This window comes from Trachypithecus francoisi, unplaced genomic scaffold (assembly GCF_009764315.1).
Source record: "Trachypithecus francoisi isolate TF-2019V2 unplaced genomic scaffold, Tfra_2.0 Lachesis_group14, whole genome shotgun sequence".
Classification (NCBI taxonomy): domain Eukaryota; kingdom Metazoa; phylum Chordata; class Mammalia; order Primates; family Cercopithecidae; genus Trachypithecus; species Trachypithecus francoisi.
In genome coordinates this window covers 48,183,141-48,200,002 of record NW_022681459.1, presented here as the reverse complement: position 1 = coordinate 48,200,002, position 16,862 = coordinate 48,183,141, and the positions used below count along the sequence as shown (strand labels likewise).

Here is a 16,862-nt window from a genome sequence, read left to right as displayed (position 1 = left end):
TTCTTTTTTGTTTTTTTTGAGGTAGGGTCTTGCTCTGTCGCCCAGGCTGGTGTACAGTGGTATGATCATGGCTCACTGTAGCCTCGACCTCCAGGGCTCAAGTGATCCTCCCACCTCAGCTTCCGAGTAGCTGGGACCACGTGTGTGCACCACCACACCCAGCTAATTTATTCATATATATATATAAAATTTATTTATATTTATATTTATTTATTTTGAGATGGAGTCTCACCCTGTCACCCAAGCTGGAGTGCAGTGGCGTGATCTTGGCTCACTGCAACCTCCGCCTCCCGGGTTCAAGCGATTCCCCTGCCTCAGCCTCCAGAGTAGCTGGGACTACAGGCCCCTGCCATCATGCCTGGCTAATTTTTGTATTTTTAATAGAGATGGGGTTTTGCCATGTTGGCCAGGCTTGTCTCAAATGCCTGACCTCTTGATCCCCCTGCCTCGGCCTCCCAAAATGCTGGGATTACAGGCACGAGCCGCTGCACCTGGCCAATTTTAAAAATTTTTTATAGAGATGGGGTCTCACTACGTTGCCCAGGCTGGTCTGGAACTCCTGGGCTCAAGTGATCCTCCCGCCTTGGCCTCCCCAAGGTGCTGGAATTACCGGTGTCAGACACTACCCCAGCCCGAGGTGCAGAGAATGTAAGTAACTTGCACAGATGACACAGTCCTGGAAGGAGGTTTCAAACCCAAGAGAAGCAACTTTGAGAGATTTGGAAGCCCGGCCCTGCTCAGCCTCCTTGTATCCTGATGGCTAGAAGACCAGCCCAGCCCTCAGGAGGCTGCCTGGCTGTGATCAGTGAGAGTCATCATGAGGATGTCCCCCCACTACACCCCCAAGCATGTGAGCTGTGGAGGATCCCCCCATTTGTGGCTCCAGGTGAGTTACTGGTGGTGTGGAGCCATGATTCATGGCCAGGACAGACCATAATTAGTGGTCACTGGTGTGGCCCAGCAAAGGAGTCCAGAACAAACACCCCCTGGGAGCTGGATGAAGTCTGGGGTGCCTGACTCCAGGGATGGGCCGGAATCAGGCCCAGCTGGGAAGAAGCACATGGGTGAAGGCCAGGTGGCTGGTGTGAGGAGCCTGTGGGCAATGAACTGGAGAAAGTAGAATTTCCCACCTGGTGCCTGCCCCTGCCCAGCCCTCCCCACCATCTGTGGCTTGATCCTTTGGGGCTCAGTATAAGCCCCTCAACTGCTGCTGGGCTGGTGCTTCCGCTAGGCCTCCTCATCTCCCCAGGCCTGAACCAGCCCAGAGCGCCTGTCTTCACCTGTCCCTGCATAGCTGCGTGTGTCTCTTTCTCCCTGCCACAGAGGGGAGGCAGGACCACCTTGGCCACTGTGTGCCTAGTGCCAGTCTCCTCTGCTGAAGGAGCAGATGCGTGCATGGTTGGCAGGTGGTCCCTGGAGCCCTGGATAGGGGCGTTCAAAGAGTGCCCGGGAGGCCCCTGGGGAATAGGGATTAGAGGGGGGCAGCAGGCAGAAGCCCCGCAGCCTTTCCTTGGGGAAGGAGTGAGGGGACCGATGAGAGAACCCTGAAATCCACATCCCAGGCAGACAGGCAGCTTGAGCCCCTCAGCCTGCTGGTCTTTGGGAAACCTGGCACAGGGCTGCACACTCCCATTAGGGTTCAGCTCAGCCGCTGTGGATGGGGGGGCTCCACGAGGCCTAGAGGCCTCCCCCAAGCCCCTCCCCACAGGTGGCTGAGTGGTCACTGGGGGTTGAGCTCCAGTTGAGCACTTCCTGAGAACGCTCTGGGTCCAGATGAAGCCAGGCTTCTCAGAAAGCCGGACTCTGGAACCCAAGAGCCTGGGTTCCGGCCCCTGTGCTGCCATTTTCCAGCTGGGCAACTGTGGCCCAATCATGGCATCCCTGGGAGCCTCAGTGAGTGCGAGGCTGTGGGTCAGGCTTGGCACATCGCAGGCCCTTGATAAAGGGACACTGCTGCTAGGAACACTTCTGTGAGAGTCTTCTAGGGAACATGGTACGCTGTGGGGTTTACAGGGCTTCGTGGGAGCCTCAGGATGTTCCCAGTCCACAGTGCCCCTTCCCCTCGCCATCCAAAAACACATACTGGGAGCCAGAGATGCCTCACACACAGCTCTGTTTGCTGTGTCAGAAGGAGAAGCAAGGAAGGTTTTCCAGAGAAAGAATACCCAGGGGTGGGCGGGAGTGCGCCTAGCATTGAGAAGAGCTTACAAAAGACTGTCCTAGCCAGGCACGGTGGCTCATGCCTGAAACCCCAGCACTTTGGGAGGCTGAGGCGGTTGGATCACCTGAGGTCAGCAGTTCGAGACCAGCCTGACCAATATGGTGAAACCCTGTCTCTACTAAAAAATACAAAAATTAGCCAGGGGTGGTGGTGTGTGCCTGTAGTCCCAGCTACTCTAGAGGCTGAGACAGGAGAATTGCTTGAACCCAGGAGGTGGAGGTTGCAGTGAGCCAAGATTGCACTCCTGCACTCCAGCCTGGGCGACAGAGCGAGACTCCATCTCAAAACAAACAAACAAAAGACTGTCCTAGTGCCAACTTTTCAGACTTCTAGGTTTTGTTGTTGTGTTGCTGAGTGCCTTGTTATTTACTCCTTGCCTTGTTCCCCAAAGGAATTGAAGCAGCTCACAAAACCCAGAAGCCTGAAAAGTCAAAAACTCAGAAGTTCGGCTGGATGTGGTGGCTCACGCCTATAATCCCAGCACTTTTTGTTTTGTTTTTGTTGTTGTTGTTGTTGTTGTTGTTGTTTTTGAGACGGAGTCTCGCTCTGTCGCCCAGGCTGGAGTGCAGTGGCCGGATCTCAGCTCACTGCAAGCTCCGCCTCCCAGGTTTACGCCATTCTCCTGCCTCAGCCTGCCGACTAGCTGGGACTATAGACACCCGCCACCTCGCCTGGCTAGTTTTTTTTTTTTTTTGTATTTTTTAGTAGAGACGGGGTTTCTTTTTTTTTTTTTTTTTTTTTTTTTTTGTTGAGACGGAGTCTCGCTCTGTCGCCCAGGCTGGAGTGCAGTGGCCGGATCTCAGCTCACTGCAAGCTGCGCCTCCCGGGTTCACGCCATTCTCCTGCCTCAGCCTCCCAAGTAGCTGGGACTACAGGCGCCTGCCACCTCGCCCGGCTAGTTTTTTGTATATTTTAGTAGAGACGGGGTTTCACCGTGTTAGCCAGGATGGTCTCGATCTCCTGACCTTGTGATCCGCCCGTCTCGGCCTCCCAAAGTGCTGGGATTACAGGCTTGAGCCACCGCGCCCGGGTTTCACCGTGTTAGCCAGGATGGTCTCGATCTCCTGACCTCGTGATCCGCCCGTCTCGGCCTCCCAAAGTGCTGGGATTACAGGCTTGAGCCACCGCGCCCGGCCATTCCCAGCACTTTTGGAGGCTGAGGAGGGAGGATCGCCAAAGCCAGGAGTTCAAGACCAGCCTAGGCAACATAGTGAGATTCCACCTCTACAAAAAATAAAAATAAACAAATTAGCTAGATGTCATAGCATGCACCTGCAGTCCCAGCTATTTGAGAGGCTGAGACAAGACGGATCACTTGAACCCAGGGGGTTGAGGATGCAGTGAGCTATGATGACACCACTTCACTCCAACTTGGGTGACAGAGCAAGACCTTATCTCAAACAACAACAAAACCCAGAAGTCTGAAAAGTTACAATGTGAAAGAGGACATCAAATGAAAGGAAAAATCATGGTAGGAAAGAAAGATGAAGGCAGCAGTCCCCACTCACTGAGCTAGAAGACCTGGAACACTGGACAGAGGTGGTTCTGAGCGCCCTAGTGGCTGAGGAGAGGAGTGAAAGCAGACCCCAGCCCCTGATCCAGCATGAGAGGATGAAAGCACAGCCATTGTTCTGGAGACACTTTCTGGTTGTCATCATGGACAGGCTCCCTGGAGGATGTGCCTCCTCCCGCTTCAGGATTTAGCTCTTCTACTTCCCCTGGGCTGGGGTGGGTACATTGTCTGTGCTTTGACAGTCCCTAGATCTCATGTGTTCTAGAACCCTCTCTCCCAAAGCAGAACTTTTTTTGTTTGTTTGTTTTCTGTTTTTTAAATCCATTTCAGCCTCCTGACAAGCAATAAGATACGGAATATTTGTTGAGGGGATGAATAAATGAACTCCTTAGTCAGTGCAGAGGTATCTATGCATTGCGGCCATTTCTTGAGCATTGTCACGTGCAGGTCAGAGATGTGGGAGCCCCACACAGCAGGGAGGAGAGCAGAGGCGGAGGATGGGGGGCTGGGCTAACCCAGGCTTTCCAAGCTGTGATGGGGCAGGAGCTTCTCCACTAGCTCCAGGAAGGGGGGAACTTGGGCTCTGGGCGCCTGTTTTGAAGAGGTTGCACCCCTTTGAGGGGACCTACGGGTTGCAACTCACGCAGGAAACGTGACCTTATCAGTGAGGGCGGTGGAGTGGGCCAATTTCTGGATCTTTATCTATTTAGTCACCTCCAGCCTTGTTGGGACAGGGATCTGGGGCTAAGCTGCTGTGGTCTTGGCACCCTCTGTCCCCACTTCCCCTCGAAGACGGCCGTTTGAATATTGTCTAGTGTGGGCCGTTTACCCCCGTGGGCAGGAGGAAGGTAGGAGGGACCTCAGAGGAGACTTCAAGGGCCCCCCCCACTGCCCTTCTAACCTTGCAGATTCCCCTCTGGGGCCTGTTTCCTCCTCTCTCAACCAGCGATGCCAGGCTGAGACTGTCGGTTCGAGAATCACGTAGGTAATAGCTTAGTAAAGGGCCTGGCACATAGTAGGCTCTCAAGAAAAGGTCGGAGCCTCTTGAGGAGTCTGCCTGTGATGGATGCGGAGCACAGACCCAGCGCAGTGCGGCGATTCGCCCAAGGTCACACAGCCGCCCCCCCAATTCGGACCCCGGGCGGCCTGACTCCGGGGGCTGGGGCTTGTCGGGTGCCAGCGTGGGGGCGAGCAGTGTTTGGAAGAGCGGCCGCGGCCGTGGCTGGGAAGGGGCTTCTATTTTGGAGCGGGTGAGAGGAGCGGGACACGCGGAGGGGGTAAGAAAGGGGTGGGCTCTCTCCGGGATCTCTGTCCCCCAGTCACCTTCCTGCAACCCTTCCTGGGAGGGGCGTTCTGGGCGGTGGGGGAAGGTGGGAGGGGCGGGCGGTTACCTCATCGCCGCCTCCGGGAGGCCCCGCTCGCTCGCGCCGCCGGCTGGGGCGGCGACTCCAGGCGCGGAAGCGAGAGAAGGACAGAGGCACAGAGGCTCCGGGAGGCACCGCTGCGGGACCCGCGCTGCGAGGGGGGCGGACTTCGGGGCCCGGCGCGGCTGCCGGCGCCTGGGTTGGCGCTGCGGGGCGGAGGCGGTGTCTGAGCGCCGCTCCGGGTCTGCGCTCTCCTCCCGGGCTTCGGCACCCGCCCGAGCCGCTCGCGCGTCCGCCACCTGTCTGCCCACTCCGTTGTCTGTCCGTCCTCCCGCCGCCAGCTCCGGCCTCGGGCGTGCCCTCTCCGGTCTCTGTGTTCCGGGGTCGACGAGAAGCGCGGCGGGGCCGGGGCGCACCGGGCAGGGCGCGCGGGGCGCACGGCCGGGGGGCGCACGGCGCGGCGCCGGTCCATGAGGCTTTCCAGAGCGGAGAGCGGCAGCGCCGGCCGGCCATGGGGGGCAGCCTGCGGGTGGCCGTTCTAGGCGCCCCGGGCGTGGGCAAGACGGCCATCATCCGCCAGTTCCTGTTCGGTGACTACCCCGAGCGCCACCGGCCCACGGACGGGCCGCGCCTCTACCGACCCGCGGTGCTGCTCGACGGCGCCGTCTACGACTTAAGCATCCGCGACGGCGACGTCGCTGGCCCCGGCTCGAGCCCTGGGGGTCCGGAGGTAGCGGCTCGAGGAGCGAGCAGGAGCGTGTGACAGCGTGAGGGGTGTGCGTGCTCGGTGCACACGTGCGTGTCCGCGTGGAGGCCTCGGGCGCCTGGCTGTGCTCCGGGATGGAGGGATGTGTGTGCTTTCTGGGATACTTGCGTTTCAGCCCTTCCCGCCGACATGGAAACTCCCAAGCCCAGGCTGGAGACCGGGCGATTTTGCCCAGGGGCGTTCCCTTGCTCCTGTGAGCGCCTCCACCTTTGCCTGCCTTGGCTGGGGGTGTGGAGCAGCTCGTGGTGGTGCGTAGCGGTGCCTTTCCGCGAGTGTGGTGTTTTGTGTTTGGGGCCTTGAGCAGAGCTACAATGGGAGAGACTGGGGTCAGGAGTAGGGGTGTATTTACTACGGAGGCTGGTGGAGGGGTTTATTCTCTGCCCCCTCATTCCTGTGCCCTGGAGCGAAGGCTCGTTTAGTAATTTGTGCAAAGTAAAGGACAGACCTCCGACCCTAGAGCAGTGAAGAAGAAAGAGCAGACAGGATTAAGCAGGGCTTCCTGGAGGGGGTGCCATTTGAGCTGAACCTGGAAGACCGAGTGAAGTTCTGAGTAAAGGGAGTGGCAAAAGCATAGCAGGTGGAAAGACCAGCAGGTGCTTAAGCCAGGGATATAAACGGTTACAGCTGACAACGTGGGGGGCGTGGTGGACCACGGGGCTCCGGGCGGCCACGGGCTTTGGAATTAGTCTTAGAGGCAGTGGTAAGCACTGAAGGCATCTAGGGAGGAGAGTGGCCTGAGCCGAGTTGGGGAAAGCTGAAAAGAGCAAGATTCTGGGTAAACAGAGGGAAGACCAAGGATGAAGGAGGGTGGCTGACAGGCTCCAGGCACGATTTGGAAAATTTCACCCTGGTGGTCATGAGGAGACAGGGCCCAGAAAACTTGGGGGAGGGGCGCAGAGATCTGGATGGGGGTGATGTTGGCCTGAGGATGAACTAGGTTTAGCGTCCAGGCCCCTGCAGAGGGTTCGAGAGCGGGAGAGTGGAAAAGAGGCTTCCGCAAACCCTGGCCTCCTGTCCCCAGGAGTGGCCAGACCCTAAGGACTGGAGCTTGCAGGACACGGACGCCTTCGTGCTCGTCTACGACATCTGCAGCCCGGACAGTTTCGACTACGTGAAGGCCCTGCGGCAGCGCATCGCGGAGACCAGGTGGGGGCGCGGCAGGTCTGGCGGTGGGGAGCCAGGGCAAATCTGGCCCGGTCTTTGCCTGAGGGGAGTGTGTAGGGTCTCCCAACGTCGTGGGCCGGGTCTTAGGCCTTCGCCCGTGGGAAGGTCTTCGCTGTGTGTGCTCTTTTGCCCACATGGGCCTGGAGTTCGGTGGGAAGGGCCTCTGGCTGTAGGAAGGGAATGCGCCTGCGTGTGTATACCCACTGGGGGAATTCTCCGGCCGTGGGGTCCCCGGCACCGCGTCTCTCATCTCCATTCGGCCCCCAGGCCGGCGGGCGCGCCCGAAGCGCCCATCCTCGTGGTAGGCAACAAGCGAGACAGGCAGCGGCTGCGCTTCGGACCGCGGCGCGCGCTGGCCGCCCTGGTGCGCAGGGGCTGGCGCTGCGGCTACCTCGAGTGCTCGGCCAAGTACAACTGGCACGTGCTGCGTCTCTTCCGTGAGCTGCTGCGCTGCGCTCTGGTGCGCGCGCGCCCTGCACACCCGGCCCTGCGCCTGCAGGGGGCGTTGCATCCAGCGCGCTGCAGCCTCATGTGACCCGATTGGACAGTGCCATCCATGGGCCCCACCTTGTGACTGGGACAACCAGGGACCTGGATTGGACAGGATCGCCCAACTTCACTGGGACTGGACAGGGCAGTCTCCGCCCTGATTGGATGAGGCCTAAGCGACGGGCCCCTTTTTGAACCTCATTGGACCCAACCAGGTCCCAAGCTCCATTGGAGATAACCAGTCCTTTCTGGGACCTCAGTAGGTCACAATCCCACTGGATGGAAAGGACTTGGCTATGAATTTGGAAACGCGAGGCCTGCTCCTGGAGCTTCACTGGACATATTCTTTGTGCCACTCCTATGCAGGATAATAAACGGGAAAATAATTGAGTGCACCTGGGATTTCTGGGTTGGGCGGGATAACGCTTTAAGTCTAGAGGTCAGAGCTGCCAGGCTTGACCTCCAGGCAGTTAACTTCAGGGTCCTCGAAAAGGTCTGAATGGCCCCAACGCAGAGTCCCCAAGAAACAGACAGGTGGCTGGAGCAAAACTTTACTGTCAGAGGCTCTGCTGGGCCACAGGTCTTCAGGACACCAGGCTGGCCCGGCCTCCTCTAAGGCATTCAATAATATTAGTAATTAAATAGCAACGCTCATCCCCCAATCGGAATGTACAACAGAGGTCCCATTGTGCCATGTGGTCCCAAGGGGTCTGGTCCCATGAGGTCTGGTACTCAAGAGGCAGAGGGGGCTCCCTGATGCAGAGGGGTTAAGGCCACAAAGGAAAAGGAGAAGGGATGGGGTCTGGGGACAGTGAGCTGGTCCATCACATCCAAGAGTCTGGCTCAGCCCTTGGGGTGACTGAGTGCAGGGCATGCCAGGTCCCAAGCTCTGCGGGTCCAGAGGGGCGGCGGGGGCCCCGAGGCGTGGGGATGCGTGAGGGTTTACGGTCTGGCTGTGTGTCCATCCGACCCCGTGCCCAGGTCCTCAAGGGTTCGGGGCCAGCCAGGGAGCTCCCAGGTGCATCTAGTGGCCCCCCCATGCCAGGGCAGGGGCTGCCTTCATCGGAAGAGCTGGAAAGGGCTTGGCTTCGCGGCCCAGGCAGGCCATTGGCCGTCCGGCCAGAGTCCCCAGGTTGGCCACATTTGCCACCCAGGACGCTGAGGGACGAAGAGGAGGAACTGGAGGAACAGTAGGCAGAGTCAGGAGCTGGAGGGTCAGGGGCCCGAGCTGGGTCAGGGGCTGGTCCAGTGGGGGTCACGCTAGCAACAGCCTCAAGGGCCCGGGCATTGGCCAGGAACTCCTCTTCCAGGCGCCGAAACAGCTGCTGCTCCTGCTGCGGGTCGAGCTGCAGGGGTGTGCGGAAGATGCTGGCCGGTGTGGTGCCCAACTCTGGACTGGGGCTGGAGACCCGGGAAAGCCGGGGTGCTGCAGGGCTGCGGGCACGGGGAGTCTGGGGGGTGGTCCTGCCCGAGCCCCCAGTGCCCCTGCCCCTTGGCACCCATGAGTGCTGCCCGTCTCGATCCCTGCGCACAAGCAGCACAGCCTGCTCCTCGCGGCTCTGGCTCCGGGCCCGCCGGGCAGGGCTGGGGGCTGACAGCTGGGCTCCCCTGCCTCCTGGGGCCCCCCGGGGCCGGCCCCGATCCAGCCGGTCTCGGGACTGGCTGCGCAGGGCAGGAGGCCGTCTCGGAGAGGCTGGGGTGCCTGTGGTCAGCCGCCGGCTGGGTCGCTCCCTCCGGGGGCCAGTGCCTGTGTCATCACTGCGGGTACCAAGGGGGCCGCTCTGGGCGGAGGAGGCTGAGGAGTCACTGTCCCCGGAGTAGCGGCGGGAGCGGGGATGGGGGGGCAGCTGATCCCGGGGCCTGGGGCAGGGGGACAAGAGAGACAGATGGGGTACCACGGAAGGACTGGCATGCAGAACAGGCAGGGAGAGGAACAGCAGGGTATGTGGCTGGTGGACGGGGCTGTCAGGGGCATCGGTCTGTCCTGGGGACTTCCAGGGAGAAGTGAGCAGCTTCCTCCAGCCACCCAGGGCCCCAAAAACCACAGAAAAAGAAGTTTCTTGGGCTCTAGACACCCCCCTTCCCAGGATGGGCCAGAGGAAGCAAGAGCTGGACTGGCTGCGGCCCAGCCACAGGGCCCGCCCCAGCTGTGTTGTTGGTTTGGTTGTGTTGCCATGGAGATGGGAAGCTAGGCCCGCCCCCACCTACGGGAACTTTTCCCAGGGTGTGAGTCACTCTGGCGCACAGGCAACCCGTCATGCAGGCTAGGGCTGACGCCCCCAACCCTCTGGACCCCTCACCCCTCGTCCTCCTGCATCTCACCTGGGCGGGGTCTCGGGTCCCTCCTTTGTGCTTCGTAAGCTGATGGGAGTCATCTCAGGTCGGGAGCCCTGGCGCTCACTCCCAGGAACTGGGCTAGCAGGGCGGGGACTGGGGATGGGTGACACCCTCTGCGGAGAAAAGGTACGGACCCTCGGCTGGGGTGGGCGATGAGCTGCAGGTAGAGAGGACAGGCAGCATGTGAGGGACGTAGCCACACAAGCGAGTCCCCTGCCCATCTACCCCCAGCCCCACCCCGGCACTGACCAGTGGAGGAGCAGCGGCAGGGGTCGTGCTTGTCCAGGTAATGCTCCAGCGTGTCCCAGCCACCACCCACTCGCACCATCACGTGGCTCCTCAGCACCTGCAGGCGTGGGCAGGTCATGGCTGTGCCCCAGGCACCCGGCAGCCCACCACCTTGGCTGCTGCCCACTAGGGCGGCCCCTGGCCCTTACCCGCACAAAGATGAGCAGGCTCGAGTCCCCCACACGGTACTTCCCCTCTGAGACCTTGATCATGGGGAACTGGTCGGGGCAGGTGCAGTGGCCCAGGATCTCCCTCACCTGAGGCCAGAGAGAGGGTAGGGGTCAGAAGTCAAGTCGTCTTCCTGGGGCTTAATGTCAGCCATTCCAGGGTCAGGAGGAAGTGAGGCCTTCCAGGGAAGTGGATGGAGGCCGTGTTACCCCAGATGGGGTACAGCTTCCACACATGACCTTTCTTTTCTTTTCTTTTTTTTTTTTTTGAGACGGAGTTTCACTCTTGTTGCCCAGGCTGGAGTGCAACGGCGTGATCTCTGCTCACTGCAATCTCTGCCTTCCAGGTTCCAGCAATTCCCCTGCCACAGCCTCCCGAGCGGCTGGGATTACAGGCATGTGCTTCCACGCCTGGCTAATTTTGTATTTTTAGTAGAGATGGGGTTTCTCCATGTTGGCCAGGCTGGTCTCGAACTCCAGACCTCAGGTGATCCACCCACCTCGGCCTCCCAAAGTGCTGGATTACAGGCGTGAGCCACCACGCCCGGCCCACACATGACCTTTTACCAGCTCCCCCTTCTTGGCTCTCTGGGCCCAGGGAGCTCCCAGGATGAGATGATGGGGCTGTGGTCACGCCATGGTCTGAGACCCTGTGAGGAACATCCCACAGCTCCTAGAGCTGGGGAAGCCCCAGAGCCTGTCGTCACTCCCCCTTCATCCACTTCCCAGACAAGAAGGCTGGGGCCCACAGGAAGGCCAGGCGGGCTATAGGACACAGGCGCAGGGGGTCCCATGCCCCTGGGTGGGCAGTGATGCGGAGGGGTACCACAGACACGTGGGACACACAGGCCACTGGCTAGGTGAGCACGCACCACATACAGCCCCCCACCAGAGCCAGAGCTGCCAAGCTGGCTATGTGGGCGGCCCTGCCCGCCTCCCCGCCCACAGCGGCAGTGGTGCTGCCAGAGGAAATAAGCAGGTGGAGCCTTGAGTGACCCTGGCCCAGGACAGGGGGTGGGGCCCCAGGCTCTGCCCACTGCCATCCGCTATCCGCCTCCCAGGCAGGCACATTGTAGTCCTGACCTTCCGATAAGAAGGAAACTCTTGGTCCAGCCCTCGGGGGTGGCAGGGGCCACCCACATCCTGGGAGAGGAGAGAGTTGGGGGCAGGGCCTGGCACCTTCTATGCTTAAGAGTCCTGCAGCTCCAAACAGGATCCCCATCCCAGCAACAGCAGCAACCCGGCTAGGCTTCCCAAGGGTGCCTGGGGAGTGGGGAGACCTGCAGAGCCCCCTGGGGTACCTACTGTGTGGTAGGCACCTTGCCCAGGGCTTTCCATGCCTCATCTCAACTGAGCATCACAGCACTCACTCAACCTCGAGCCTCCCTGAGGTTCTGGGCACATCTGCCTAAGACTAAGTGCAGGGAGGGCACAGAGGAGGCACCCCAATCATGCAGTCCCCCAGAAGGAATGCACAAGCTCAGTTGAGGCACAGTTAGCACACAAAGTGAGGGAGGATCGTGCCAGGAGCCCGCATCCTGTCCCAGGCCCGGCTGGGCTGCGTCATCTCCCCAGCACCTCCCTCTCTGTGGGCTACCCATTTCCTTGGGGTCAGGTATACAGTCCTTGATTTGGTGCTCAACATGTGCACTCTTTTTGTGGGGCAGGCTGTTCTGCAGATAGCAGGGTGGACCCTGGGAGGTTCAGGGACAGATCGCAGGCACTAGCTGTGCTGTCGGGTCTCTGGCGCCTGGTGCTGGGGGACTCACCAGCTCATCGAGGTTGCGCAGGTCGCTGGGTGTCATGCGGGGGCCACGGGCAGGAGTCCCTGGTGCAGGGGTGGTTTCAGTGGTGTCCTCCCCAGCAGCAGGGGCGTTGGGGGCTGGGGGTGCAGCACGCAGCTCCCGCTCAATCTCCTGCTCGAACTGCACGAGGCGTGGGGCGAGCAGGCCCAGGCGGGCCCCACGCCGTGCCACCTCCAGCAGGCACAGTACCACGCTCTTCTCGTTCTTGCGAAGCACCAGGTCCTCAGTCTCAAACATGAGCACCTCGGGCACACCCAGCTCCGTGCGGCACCAGCCGATGAAGGTGGCCACGTTGTCACGGGCCATGAAGGAGCCAGGCACTACACTGTGCGCCTGGAAGGCCACACCTCGGGCCGGTCGGGCAGCTGCCAATGCACGGGCAGCCTCGGTCACGGCGTTGGCATGTTGGCACAGGGTCGTGCCCGTGGCCAGCCCGGTCAGGAAGCCATCACCACCACCCGGGAGACCCAGGCCGTACAAGGCATTGAGCCACTCGGCCAGGTCCTCCTTCATGGCCTCCACATAGGCCTCACTGGAGCGAAACGGCCGCACGCTCTTGGCCGCCGAGCCCGCGATGCCCGCCACCGGGTCTGCCATGCCCGGACCGGCCGAGTCACTGTGGGCAGGAACACAGGTCAGGATCGCTGTGGGGACCCAGTAAGGGCTCAGTACAAACTAAGCTGCTGGCCATCTGCACCAGTCTGTCACTCAGGCCAAATGCCTGGTTTACATGTTGGCTCTGGGAAATGTCGGTGCTCCGTTTCCTCATCTGCGAAATGGGTACAGTAACATTCCCTGCCTCATGGGACTCTATGGGATAATTTTTATAAACTTAGGGTCCATTAAGTGTTTGCTGTGTGACTTTCTGGGGTGCAAACTGGGGCTTGGCTGGGGCCTCCCTCTCAGGCAGGGAGGTGCCCATTGTGAAGGGCTGGGACCTAGAGAAGTGAAGGCAAAGGCTAGGGCCCCCAGAGGACACGAATGGAACCCAGGTCCTGACCTCAGAGTGGGTTATGTGCATGGCTCAGGGCTGGTGCCCACCCCACGTCCTGCGGGAAGGTCCCCGCGCCTTCCTTGGCCCCCCTTCCATAAAGGGCTGTGCCATCATTAACAACGACATAGCAGCAGCAATAGTGTAACAGCACGACCGCGCTAGGGCTGAGCGGGCGGAGGCATTATCTCCATTTTACAGATGAGGAAACTGAGGCGCAGAAAGGGCCGAGCTCGTGAAGGTCGCAGAGCTGTGGGTGGAGGAGCCCGGGCGTCCAGGCGGCGCAGCGTGGCCGGTCTCGGCGATCTGGGGCCAGGGCCAGGCCCCGCCTCCTCCAAGAAGCCTCCCTAGCGCCCCAGGCCGGTGCCAGCGGGGCCAGGACTCAGAGCGGCCTCCGCAGGCCCCGCGGGTGCTCGGGCCTGGGCCCAGAGAGGGCGCGGGGCCGCCCAAGGTCACACAGCCCCGGGGAACAGAGGCCGCGGACGTCGCTTCCCGGCCCTCCGCCCCCGTCCATGCGCACCAGGCAGGGAGTGCTGGGGGTCTCCGCGCTCACCTGGCTCATCCCGCGGCTCCGGGGAGCATCGCCCCGGCGGGGGCCGGAGCCGGGCCAGGCCCGCCGCAGGGAGGCGCCGCCCGAGCCGCAGCTCGATCTGTCCCGCGCCGCGGCCTCCTCCTCGCCACCGTCTCCGCCCCGCCTCCCTGGAATTCGGATCCGGCCCGGAGGGGGCGGGCGGGGCTGCGCGCTCTTAAAGGGGCAGCCCCTTTCCCGAGCCGGCGGGGCAGATAGGGGAAGAGCTGGGGTCTTCCCACGCGATCGGGCCAGGAATCCTGGGTCTTCAAGCGCTCTCGACGCAGAGGGCCCCAGGGTCCCCAGACAACTGCGACCAGCCCAGGCGCCCCACCCCCACCCAGCCTAGTACCCGGGGCCCCGTCCAACCTCTTTGATCCCTCGGGGAGGAGGTTGGGACCTTTTAATCCTCCGCCTCCCCGTACGGTGGGCTCCCTGGGCTGGCGCACGGCACGGCCTGTTCCCAAGATGAAGTCAGGAAGCGATAGCGGCTGGGGGCTGCAAAGTCACCTCCTCCCGGGTGGACCTCCCCTGGCCAGATAACCGGCACCGCCGCGGGGAGGGGAGGATAGCCCTGGTGACTGAGGGCTCCTTGTGCTCACGGAATGCTCCGTTTTGACCTTGAGATGAGGGGAACCGGTTTTACAGATGAGGATACTGAGGCTTAGAGAAGTAGGCAGATGGCCAAGCCCAGAGTTCCGCACAGAACAGGGGACGGGGGCATCGGAGGCCGGCCGGACACGGGAGAGTTAAGCCCCGCTAGGCTCTTTTTAAACTGCAGAGGACAGACCGCCGAGATCAGCGGGAAATCCTGCCCCCTGCTGCTGCCGGCTGGGTTGGGCGGGATGCCGGGCGGGACTGGGCGGCAGCCATGCTACACGGGCGGGGCCGGCCTGCAGGGAAGCGCCGCCGACCACAGCCAGGCTCAGAGCTCCAATAAATCTCCTACTGTGTGCTACCAAGACTGCTCTGAGCCCTTGACCTGAATGGACTGGCGTGTCACCTCTGTGAGGGACATTCATGCCCAACTGGGGCGCCGTCAGGAGAGCAGCTGATGGAGCCGGGATTTGAACATGACGATTATGGAGACGCCCTGGTCCACGGATCAGCAGCATTGGTTGAGCACCTATTGTGAGCCAGGCCTCTTGGCGCCAGGCACTCACATCATCCCAGAGTCCTTGTGATTTTTAAATTTTCTTTTCTTTTCTTTTTTGAGACAGTGTCTCACTCTGTCGCTTGCTCAGGCTGGAGTGCAGTGTCTAGATCTCGGCTCACTGCAACCTCCACCTCCCAGGTTCAAGGGATTCTTCTGTCTCAGCCTCCCGAGTAGCTGGGATTACAGGCGTGAGCCACCACATCTGGCTTTTTGTATTTTTAGTAGAGACGGGGTTTTACCATGTTGGCCAGGTTGGTCTCGAACTCCTGACCTCAGGTGATCCGCCCACCTCCCAAAGTGCTGGGATTATAGGCATGAGCTTGTGTGAATTTTTCAAAGGTGTTTTCTCACCTCAGTGCCTGGCATGGCACTTCCTCCAGTGAGGAATGCAGAAATTAGCAATCCTCAAGGCTGACACCTGCATGGCACCTACTGTGTGCTGGGTCTCTTTGGGCACTGGAAATCAACAGCAAAACAGCAGGGAACCAAGCAGTGACAGCTCTCAGGACCTGCTGTCCGAGTGGCAGGGAGGCAGCCCCAGGGCAGAGACAGGGATGAGGTGCAGGGGAGATGGGGAGGGAGCTGGGTGAGGGTGTGAGTGTGAGGGGGGCTGCAACTTAAAATCCCTCATCAGGAAAGGAGATGAGGGAGGAAGGTCGGGGGTATCTGGAGGGGGAGAGGGAACGGTCAGTGCAAAGGCCCCAAAGTGTGCATGTGTCCAGCATGCTCAAGAAGACTGGTGTGAGGGAAGAGGTAGAGAGATTAGAGAGACCCCAAGGTTGGTTAAGCAGGGCCTTGTGGGCTGTGCCTCTTTTGAAGGACATGGGAGCCATGGAATGATTTAGAGCAGGGGTGGTTGGCTTAGATCTTAACATTCTCTGGGGCTGCTGTGGTCAGCCAAGGCAGGAGCTGGAGCCTCAGAGGAAACCAGGTGGTGAGAGGGTGCTGGATTCTGGCCGTATTGTGAGGGGAGAGCCGATGTGCTGGTGGATTGGTTGTGTGAGAACGGGGTCCAGGAGGACTCCCAGGGCTGAGCACTGGGAGGGCGGGGATGCTAACACCTGGAGAGGGTAGGGCTGCTGGAGGTGGACGAGGGTTGTACGTTTGGGGTGGGGGTGATCAGGGTGTGGACACTTAACAGTTTCATCTTCAAAATACCCCGGTGAGCTCTGATACGCTTAGGTGTTCTCATTTTACAATTTGGGGAAACTGAGGCCCAGAGAAGGCATGGGATGTGTGTGACCAGCAGCTGTGCAGGAATTTGACTCCTGCTTATACCCACCTTGCTCCATTTTGGGGCTGTGGACACAGGTGAAGTTGGACTGAACCCAGGCTCTGTCATTGGTCATTAGATGGGATAGTGAAGCTCCCTGAGCCTCAGTGGCACCATCTGTAGAATGGGACAGTAGTAGTAGTCACATCATGGGGTTGTGAAAAATAATGCCATTACCCAACTCAGTGTGGCCTGGCTCAGCATGTCCACTTCTCTGGGGAGGAGGGATTATAAAGAGATTCCTTCCTCCTGCTGTGGCCGGTGATAAGAGGCCTGTTCTAGACCACAGCCTCCACCTGATTGTAGGACATGCAGTTGCTATGGTGCAGACTTCACTGGGGGGTCAGACCCCTGGCCCAGGGCATGGTGGACCCTAGCTTTGACCCCCTCTGTCATATGGTGGCCCAGGGCCCGTGGGGCCACATCTGGGAAAGCTCAGCCTCTGCATGGTCTCCCTTGTTCCTTGCAGGACCAAGAGAAACCACAGAAACTGCTGGAGGGACAGGAGGTTTGGGTTATAGGGACCCTGAGCCCATCTGTACAGATCCTTGAGGCCACCCCACTCTGTGCACAGAATGCTGTGGCTCCCATATGGGCTCCTTCTGGCCTTTGACCAGAGGGTACATAGCCAGTTTCTTGCACCCACTGCTGGGTGCCAGCCAGCAGCCTGCTTGGCCTTGGTTGCCACTAGAGGTCAGACGATGGCTGTGGAGCTTTCAAGCAAAACTCGCATTGTGGGCTACAGCCCTGCTACCAGGCA

At 60.3% G+C, this 16,862-nt stretch overlaps 2 protein-coding genes across 5 annotated transcripts; one reads left to right on the top strand and one right to left on the bottom strand.

The window, feature by feature from the left end:
• Window positions 1-519: 519 nt before the first annotated feature.
• Window positions 520-7,907, top strand: RASL10A (RAS like family 10 member A). 4 transcript variants are annotated; one of them, XM_033233133.1, is made up of 3 exons: window positions 520-886; window positions 4,643-5,828; window positions 6,886-7,907. In XM_033233133.1, exons 2-3 carry the CDS (start codon window positions 5,610-5,612, stop codon window positions 7,561-7,563), a joined length of 897 nt encoding a protein of 298 aa, XP_033089024.1. In that variant the 5' UTR covers window positions 520-886; window positions 4,643-5,609; the 3' UTR covers window positions 7,564-7,907. The 4 variants fall into 4 exon arrangements, with proteins under 4 accessions (XP_033089024.1, XP_033089023.1, XP_033089025.1 ...); XM_033233132.1 differs by having other exon boundaries at window positions 3,604-5,828; XM_033233135.1 differs by lacking the exon at window positions 520-886 and having other exon boundaries at window positions 3,544-5,828; window positions 6,886-7,010; window positions 7,296-7,907.
• Window positions 7,908-8,052: 145 nt separating this feature from the next.
• Window positions 8,053-14,489, bottom strand: GAS2L1 (growth arrest specific 2 like 1). The gene is made up of 7 exons (XM_033233119.1): window positions 14,276-14,489; window positions 13,659-14,130; window positions 12,079-12,730; window positions 10,292-10,399; window positions 10,104-10,200; window positions 9,840-10,011; window positions 8,053-9,377 (listed from the first exon to the last, which is right to left on the bottom strand). Exons 3-7 carry the CDS (start codon window positions 12,709-12,711, stop codon window positions 8,342-8,344), a joined length of 2,046 nt encoding a protein of 681 aa, XP_033089010.1. The 5' UTR covers window positions 12,712-12,730; window positions 13,659-14,130; window positions 14,276-14,489; the 3' UTR covers window positions 8,053-8,341.
• Between the last annotated feature and the right edge of the window lie 2,373 nt (window positions 14,490-16,862).